At 40.2% G+C, this 9,818-nt stretch overlaps 1 protein-coding gene across 1 annotated transcript; it reads right to left on the bottom strand.

Annotated features, from left to right (window-relative positions):
• Nucleotides 1-2,070: 2,070 nt before the first annotated feature.
• On the bottom strand, nucleotides 2,071-7,830 carry tmem256 (transmembrane protein 256). Its single transcript, XM_085400413.1, has 4 exons — nucleotides 7,699-7,830; nucleotides 7,144-7,181; nucleotides 6,245-6,325; nucleotides 2,071-4,065 (listed from the first exon to the last, which is right to left on the bottom strand). The coding sequence occupies exons 1-4, from the start codon at nucleotides 7,778-7,780 to the stop codon at nucleotides 3,922-3,924; spliced, it is 345 nt and encodes a 114-aa protein (XP_085256539.1). The 5' UTR covers nucleotides 7,781-7,830; the 3' UTR covers nucleotides 2,071-3,921.
• Between the last annotated feature and the right edge of the window lie 1,988 nt (nucleotides 7,831-9,818).

Here is a 9,818-nt window from a genome sequence, read left to right as displayed (position 1 = left end):
GATTTGCTGGAAAGTGAACCAAGAGTCTTGGAAGTAGAAGGAACAAAGAGAAATTGTGAGCTGCATTGATAGCGGGAGATTGGACCTCTGAAATTAATCCATTTTGAGTTTTTTAAACATTTCCATGGTCAAAATATAAATGAACTTAGTTTATGTTGCACTACTATGGTTCAAGTTCCTAAATTAAATGTAGGATTTGGATTAACTGCAAACGTTTGCCCCGATGAACTGTAGCTCAGTCCATGGTAGATGGTAAAATAAATACATCAAAAGTGTAGATGTTCTTTCACTTAAGCAAACTGTATTTTATATTTGTAATGAAATATATTAGAAAACCATTTTCTCTTTAAAAAATAATCTTTGAAGGCACCGTACACCGAGTGCTCAACAAGCACTCCTCATAGATACACTGAAAAGCTGACGCGTCGTCTGAATTAACTCGTGAGATTATGGTTCTGAGATAAGGGTCTCCCTTTATCTCACTTTCCATTTCACCCCCCCTCGTGTGCTCACACATCAAATGTGTGTTGGCAGACCAGAACTCTGTGATCCAGTTAATGGATTTTAACACTGTGGTGTGCTGCTGACAGCAACAGGATCCACCCATGTGAACGTCAGCTACAGACGAGAGAAATAAATACCCTAAAATAAGACTAGTGTGTGAAACTGTTCTGAACTTGTAGCTCACATCTTGTCAAGAAAAAAAAATCACATGGTTTCGCTTTAAATATTTAACAAGTGGCTGAAAATTTGATGATAGCACTTCAAATATGCATCCGACAGAGCGGAACAGCCTGTAACTTTCAGTCAGGTGTCTCCCATATGCTTGAAAGCTGTGAGTCATAGATGTGTGACCGGGTGTCAGAGCTTTTTCTTGTGTGATTGCTTGGTCCTGGAAGAACAGAATTCTCCTCAGCAGCTACTTAATTCTAATGAGGGTTTTATGACTCGTGATCAAGAGCTCACTGGCAACGCATTCAGTCAATAGTGCCTTCTCTTTTGAGCACAGCCTCGGCTTATGTACCGGCCCCAGCAAATTGACCCAGAGATTTATACAGCTATTTTCTAAAGGTCTCCATTCATGGGCCCACAGTCAGGAAGGGGAATTAGTGTTTCAATGGATTTCACTTTCAATTTGAATGCCGAGTGGTTGGAACATGGTCCCGGCTAACGGGAGGCTATTGCTAAAGAACTCTTTTGTGTTCTGCTACTCAGAGGCTCAAACCCTCGGGGCTGTGAATACATTCACCACAAGAGACACCGTTTCTACTGCCATAGGTTGTGAATCCTGTGGGTTTATCTAGCCTTTAGTGAAACCAACACATTGAGGATGCCCTTTAAACTAGCACTACCATTAGTCAGCTTCCTTTTTCCTTTCAGATGAATGTGCACACAACAAACCTCTAGGACAGAAGTTTCTACTGTCCAGGTATGATAACAATAATAAAATTTGCTATTAAAGCTGCTTTAACATGTCAACTGCTATACTGTCCACATGTAGCACACAATCTATATGTGCTTGTGTATTGGAATACTTAAAATAATACTTTTGTTTGAGACCTGGGTGCTGTCTAATAGTGTAGAAGACCACTCGATAGACATGACTTCACCAGACTATTACACTTAGCTATTAGCTACTACTTTAGCCAGTCCAATGTGATGGTTTTGAACATTGGATTCTCATTTACCAGATAATAGCTAGATAATATCTAGAAATGTTCAGAGTCACAGCATGTGTGACAACAGCTTTTAATGTTGCAGTGAAAAATAAAGCACTCTTTTGAACTGAAGTCTGACGTCATTAGCCGTTTCTGGGTCCAAACTCCACTTCAGGTCCCAAAGTCAAACGATTACTGCAGCATCAGTGATGCTGCATCACTGAGAGTTAAAAACTGTCTAAATTCTTTTATCTTTAATGAAAAGATCGGTGTGGCTGCCCTGCCAGGTGTAACAGTTAAGTTTAACATCCAGGCATCCATGAAAACAGAATGTATTCAATTTAACGGAGTTAGCAGTTAGCAGGGAGTTAGCCCGCTAGTTTCCATCTAAAGATGATATACCATGTTCTGACTGAGGGATTTCTGAAGAAATTAAAACGTACAGCTCTGCTATCACTTCTAACATAAACGAAGACAGGAAACTAAACAGCAGTGACTTTTGTAGGGTTACTGAAGTTGGGCTAGCTGGTATATAATGATGTGCTACATGGTGGCTAGCGACACAGCTATGGTTAGCATAATATAAACACAGGAGGATGAACGCTAACTATTTCCCACTTGATAAAAGCTAATGTGAGGGTTCCCGATGGTTAAGGACAAATGCAATCGCATGCCAGGATGCTGTAAACGGAGCAAACTTCAATCAGGAGAACAACTGAGATAATCCATCCACAATAGAGGTTAGTCATTCATATACTGCTGCATGGGCTGGGCTGTAGTTAGACCGTAAGGTTTTAAAAACTGAGCTTTAAAATGAATAGTGGTACCAAAAACCGAGAGGCCGACAGTGATCACTGCTCTTTGTTAGGGGGTGTTCAGATTAAATAGAACAAGATACAAAGCATTAAAACATGTAAAACACAACAGCCTTAATAAACACAGAGTAGTTTGGTCCTGGAAGCAGGGTTCATACGTCATCACTTAAAGACCAGATATTAACACGCATTAGTTCTTTTTAGCACACAATGTAAGTATGCAACTGAATGCTATTTACTATTACACAAACATTGGGAGGTTAAAAAAAAGTAATACTAAAAACTTTGACCTAGTGTTCTAGCATAAAGTTCTGTGTGTCAACACTTGCTTATCGTCTTTCAACAAAACAATATTTGACTATGCAGTCAAATGAAAACACTTCTGAAAGCTTGTTTGAGTTCAAGATACCAAGACAGTGAAGACTGAAACACTTGAGTCTTCAAAATGGGTTTACAGAAATCAGAGGGTAATGTCACATCTTACAGTCTTGCCTCATTTCTTTATATTTTGCTTCCAAGCAGCCAGACTTCGCTGTAATTTTGTACGACTTTGTTGAGCAGTAGTTCTCCAGGCTTTCAGAAAGTTTGCTTAAGTTTTTAAGTGGACATGTGGCTGCTTTTTCTCAGATTTTCTCTCCAAAATAACAATTTGTTCCCATTCGTATAGTTAAATCCATGAAAAATCTCAAGGATAACAAGACAGGCATAAAACTTTATTTTTGCACCAAAAGGGAATTCCCAAAGAGATATTAGCTGCAAACTTGACAAATCTCAGCATGGTGTGCAGTGTGTCCTTAAAAAAAGACAAAACTGAACAAGCGGAGGAGAAAAGAGGAAGAAGATAACCTAAAAACCCATCTACAGCAGATGATCAGTATCTGAAAGTGATGTCTGTGAGAAATGGAAAAAAGCAAAGACTTGACACGGACCTTTGGTATACAGCAGATTGAATATTCATTGTTGAGATTTATTCATGCTGGTAAATGACTGTTTAAAGGTAAATAAACAATCCTTGTGGAAAAAAGGATTTCAGAGTTTAGGAAACGGTTTCGTTGTTAATCTATCATGAGGGATTCTTTATTTTCACAACAAACACTGTCTTATTGATGCATTTTAACTCAAATCACCAAAAGTTAAAATGTTCCATAACAAATTGGATGATACAGTTCATTCCATTCATTTTGTGTTAAATTTCTTATCCAGTTTAACATTTTAGTCAAAGGGCAGCAGCCACAAACAGACAGCAGTGGCAGAAAAGTGATCATCCTGCGGTGACCTTATCTCCTGCTGACATCCACAACCCAGGGCAGGCGGTGGTTGGATGGGTGACATTATAACTCAGCACTAGCCCTCAGCCAACTCTTACAAGTTCTCCAGTTCATTTATTAGCAGTCTGACAGTTTAGTGTCACAGTGTGGCTCTCTGGAGAAGATGTAAGCTGTCACAGTTCAGAGAATCATGGCCAGCCATCCAACAATCATAGCTACGCCCCCCACGGGAGCCGCTTTGCGCAGTCCGGGGTCCCCTGTCAGAGCCTGGTGGTATAAAGAGCCACAGAACATCCCCATGCCCGCAATCAGAAGGCTACCAGCCTGTGAAAAAGAAACATTTTGGTCTCAGTCAGTTTAAATCTGTAAGTTTGCAAACACATTGTAGTAGGGCTGCCATGTACTCTCCAACCTCTCTTGCTTGAGACTCGCCCTTGCTTGAGATGTTACCCCACAGGGACCAGCAAAAAGGAGTTTTTTGTTTGTTTGTTTTGCAAGAAAAGTTAAAAGCATTAAAAGCAAACCATTATTTAGAGTCAGCCTTCTTAAATTATACATATATTATAATATCATCCTATAATATAATTAAATAATATCAGCTTACTTAAAAATTGATGCATCTTATTAGCCTTGCATTGTTAGCTAATATAGCTAATTATCTTATTAGTATAATAGAGTATGCTATTATTAGCCCACTATTCAGTTAGCCAGTGCATGCTATTATCCCACAAATATGCTATTGGCTAACATAATTTAATAGTTTATGTTACATCAGCTAATTTATAATATTAGCATGCTTCTTATCATAAGAAAACATATCCGGTCGTTAAGTGATGACGTGACGAATCCTACTTCCGGGCCTAAAGTAGTCTGCTTTAATATGGCTTTTGTGTTGTTAACATGTTTAATGTTTTGTATTTTCTTCTATTTAATCTCAAAAAGCTCCTAAAACAGTCAGTGATCACTGTTGACCTCCCTCGGCTTTTATTACCGCTAATCATTTATTTAAGCTCAGTTTTTAAAACCCTAGGATGTAACTACAGCCCAGCCCATGCAGCAGTATATGAATGACTAACCTCGTATTGTGGATGGATTATCTCAGTTGTTCTCCTGGCTGAAGTTTGGTCCTTTTACAGCATCCTGCCATGCGATTACATTTGTTCCTGACCACCGAGAACACTCACGTTAGCTTTTATCGAGGGGAAAAAAGTTAGCTTGTTTATATTATTCTAACATAGCTGTGTCGCTAGCGGTCACGTAGCACATCATTATATACCAGCTAGCCCAACTTCAGTAACCCTACAAACATCACTGCTGTTTAGCTTTCTGTCTTCATTTATGTTGGAAGTGATAACAGAGCTGTACGTTTTAATTTGTTTCCAAAACCCCGCTGTCAGGACATGCTATATTGTATTTAGATAGAAGCTAGCGAGCTAACTTCCTGCTAACTTCTAACTCCGTTAAATGTCATAAATTCCGTTTTCATGGATGCCTGGATGTTAAACTCAATTCTTACACCTGGTAGAGCAGAACGCTGATCATTTTATTAAAGATGAAAGACTTTAGACAGTTTTTCAACTCTCAGTAATGCCATAGTGATCGTTTGACATATGGACCTGCAGCGGAGTTTAGGCCCAGACACGGCTAGTGACGTCAGACTTTACGACCGGATTAGCCAGCACATCTTGTTAGCTTGATTGTAAGTTTGCTAATTTATCTCAATAGCCTACCATTAAATTCAACAATGTACCTTATTATCCTATTGATTCATATTATTAGCAAACATTAGTCTACTACAGTACGTCATTTCCTAACATAATTTATTAGCCCATCATTCAGTTAGCTAATGTGGCTTATTAGCTTACTATCACATTACACACATTAAAGTATCTTATCAGCAGAATAACACATGTTATTGAGTATCATTACTTATGATTAATGAGTCATTTTATCTCATTAGCTTAATATTTAAGCCCATTTTGACACACAACACAACTCGAGTGAGCAGGTTTAGTAACTTTATAGATGGACACCTTAAACAGGTGTAAACAATAAAAACTCACTGTATCGGACTGACTCCAAAGCTGGTTCATAGATTTTATTTAATCCAAATTAATAACTCCACAGTTTTTACCAATTTATTGTCAACTCATAATAACAACATTATCAGACATGAGACGCAGAGGGACATGCATGAATGCTTAAAAGTACAGATGATGGGGTGGTGACATTTAAGTGAGGAGATTCTTTGGCTACCATTTTTTCTTTCCTGGTTCCATTTGTTGGGATAATGTGTTCTTTCACCGTCAATCCACAACAAATTTATACTTATGCTGTCACTTTTATCATTTATAATGTAATAAAACAGCAGTCTCTGTAACATAATATCTCTGAGTGAGGATAGACAGGTAACAGCAAATACGACTGTGGCACTATATCCACTTTAAAGGATTGAGCTAAGTGCATCCAGCCAAGAGTGAGGGTCTTAGGCTTCTGTACTTACCACAGCAGGTTTCCCACAGTGGGCAGCACCCAGCAAGGCCAGGCTGTGGTAGAAATGGTACTTGTTGGCGGTTTCAAAAAGCTGAAGAGGCACACACACACACAGAGCTTTCAGAAAAAACTGCCTTTCCCAGCCACTCATCAAGTTCAGTGAATCAAACATTTTCTGGAAAGGCCTTTTATTATTAAGTGTAGAAGTGGATATTTAGTGAGCCGCTATCAAGCACCATTTACACCATTCTCATCAATCAGCCCAAGTTTGGCCAGGAAAGTATCTCATCATTAAAAAAAAAAATCAATTTCCTGTCTTTTTGCATTACAGAAGTTTCCTCCAGATTAACAGCACAGTGTGAAAATGTTTCACAGACATCTTTTAGTTTTCTGAGAGTAAAACAAATAACAGTCATACAGTCCACTAAACTATAACTGGAGTTGCACCAATTGGGCAGATACACTGATGCTTAAAATACAAATTTGGCCAACAGTAGATGCTGCATTTTTTTAACCCATCTTTCTTTCTTATTTGAATTTGTTACTACTGACTACTTTTTGTGTATAGTGCCTTTACGGGTATTTTGAGGTACTCCAGCTTTCTTCCACTTTCCAAAGACATTTTTATCTGGTTCTAGAATAGTTGTTCAGCTAAGACAGGCCCCAGCAGCCCCCTCCACAACAACCTAAGCTCGGTAAGAGGTATTTCAGATGTCACTTCACGTGCCTACATCAATGACAAAGTCACCATGAAGCCATATTTAGCCACCGTTTTAGTGCATCCCAAATTAAATCAGTCTTGAATCCATATGCTCTGACCTTGACCTCTGCTAACACGAATGAATGAAAACTGATATTAGGCACACAAAATGCTCAAAAAAAACATAAGTAGCAGTATTATGAACATACCACTATTCGGTAGTCATCAGGATCGCTGTTCTTGAAACCTAAAACAAGAAAAACACAACTGTTACTTATTATCACACCATGAATATCATGATCACAGACACAACAGACCACACTTTATTTGGTTAATCAGTAACCCACACCCTCAAGTCATGTTCCTTAATACTCGTGTTGTGATACGGTGGTGAGACCAACCACTCTCTTATCACATTTTAAAAGTTAGCCAACCACTCAGCTATCCCTACCGTGGACAGTGGCTGACCCACAAAAAGCCTTCTTCCACCCTGGAGGCGGGTCACCTTGATTACGACACTGGTTATTTTTACAAAAACAACGTGAAGCTTCGACGGCTTACTGAAAGCCGAATTAATCGTTAGCATGTTTAACATTAGCAGCATGTATGTGTTGTTGCTTTACAGTTACTCGGGCGTGTGGTGAGTACGCAAACTTTAAATCTGCGTGTTTTGATATCAAGGCTGGCGCCGTAAGCCTCAACATGACAGCCTTTCACGACTGTTCAGCTGAGCGAGAGCTACAGACAATAGGACAGTTGCATACCGTGAGCCCCGTAAGCCCCAGCTCCCACTGCCGAGGCTCCTGACAGAGCTGCTAACCTCCGAACCACAGCAGAAGCGCTCATGTTTGGACTGTAACTGCAGGTGTCACGCGGGCGGAAGAAGTGACGGCGGTGCTGCGTTCACTGTCATTATGTACGTTCAGCCTTCTCAACTACGTGATTGCGGACATACGTAGTTAAATGACGGACTGTGGGTTTCCCGCTCATGGGGCAAACAACAAACGATCAGACATTAAGAGAAGAAATGTTTTTTAATTGCATTATGATGTAGTGTAACCACAGTGTTGCAGCTACATGTAAACGGAAAAGTGTGTTGAAACAGATTTGTGTTCTAAAATAACTATAACATACATGCAAGATAAGTAGTCTAAAACGGAAAATATATTGTGCGAACCTGCAGTTATTCCAGCTAATATGACACGTGACTTCGGAGTTAAGTCTCTGATATGCTGATGTGTGTTTATTTAATCAATTTGTTCTCTGAATTCCAGCATCTGAGTCCTTGAAAGCAGCAGTGGGGGCGTTCGTTCCAGGGCTCTGGGCTTCCAGGCACGTCTGTTATCAGTTTGTGGACTTGAACCAAAATGGCCGCTGCCGTGCTACAGTTTCAAGCCACTGGGCAAATTTCATTACTCTACCAAGCTGATCTGACACTGACATGGCATTTGAGCAGTCGTTTCAGCGCCTTTAGGTATTGCATGTGAATTTAAGTGCAGGGAATCACATACTGCTTGTAATATATTGATGCATTAACTGAAGCTTGAAGTTGACCTGACCGACCTCCCTTGTTAAAGTGGAATGCAGAATCAGATTCAGTTTATGTTTTGCCCCGATTTGTTTAAGTCATCACCTCTGTTTTATTATTCAATAAAAATTTTAGTATTGTTCAGGATTTTATGAATAATTGATTTTAAGATAGTGGCTTATTTTGCCATTTTCCTCAGCATCACCGAAACAACACATTCCACTGAATGATGGGCTCGGGGAGGCGGAGGGCACATTAGTGTGTGGCACTTTTCAATTTGTCTGTCACTGCAACTTTGGGAAGAAGCGGTGAAGTTGTCTTTAGTGAGCTATTCCTAATGTTTGATGTATTTTCTTGCCAGCAGAGGAGTTGGAGACCAAGGTTGATGCCATGTCTTTGATGAAGATGCACTGATCCTGGTAGATCCTGCCAAAAGGGGGAGCTGTATTGCTTTTTCATCTGCCAAAATTTGTGGATAGGTAGCGCGTGTGGGTGTGTGTCTGTGCACACGGACGGGCAGGGGGACTTTGTCCAATTACCATTCTGAAATTACACAGGGTCACACTGCATTACTGGAGTCGCTAAACCACACTTTTCATCGAGCCTCGTCCTTAGCTGACTTTGACACAGCATTAACACAATGCATACAATTAACACATTTTAATGACCATGTCGCTAATTAAAAATAAGCTTTATGAGTCGCAAGCATTCATCATCAACTGTGAACTGAACCCAGTGTGGGTGTGTTTGTGTGTGTCCTCTGTGGGTTTTAATCTAAGTCTGTCACCATCATCTGCCTGTGAACTTTTTCCCGTCTTTTTTGTCTTTTGGCATGATTTCTAGCGCTGCCTGCATATAGGGTTGTATGCAGAGGAATGTTGTGCTTACCCTGCAAACACAGGTCATTTTCATTCTGGCCCACGGCAGATGGGATAGCAAGGACAACAATAAATTGTGGCTTTACATCTTGTTTTCACAGACAAGCAGCAAATTATCTCTAAGTCCCAGCAGCAGTGTGCTGTGAGGTTCCTCCAAGAGCCAACATCCATCTCACTTCAGCCTGCCTGCCTGTCTTCTTCTCTGCTCTCCAGTGACTGCTTTGCTCCTCGCCAATCCTCAGTGTGTGTTTGAGTCAAAGTGTGTGCATGTTTGCGTCTGATCTCTTCAGATTGCTTGCCCCTGGCCTGTCTTATTGTGATCGAGCTCCCCTCCAGGAAAACAAGCGGCTCTTGGAAGGGGAGGAGAATATTACTTTCTTTAAATGTAGTAATGAAGTGAGAATGGAGACCGGGAGGCCGTCTTGCAACCCACACATGCACACGACATTATAAAATATGGCTGTAGCACACTGGTTTT

Source organism: Rhamphochromis longiceps, linkage group LG3, assembly GCF_057381845.1.
Source record: "Rhamphochromis longiceps isolate RC_006_pf linkage group LG3, R_longiceps_female_GT1.1, whole genome shotgun sequence".
Lineage (NCBI taxonomy): Eukaryota > Metazoa > Chordata > Actinopteri > Cichliformes > Cichlidae > Rhamphochromis > Rhamphochromis longiceps.
This window is presented reverse-complemented; position numbering and strand designations above follow the sequence as displayed.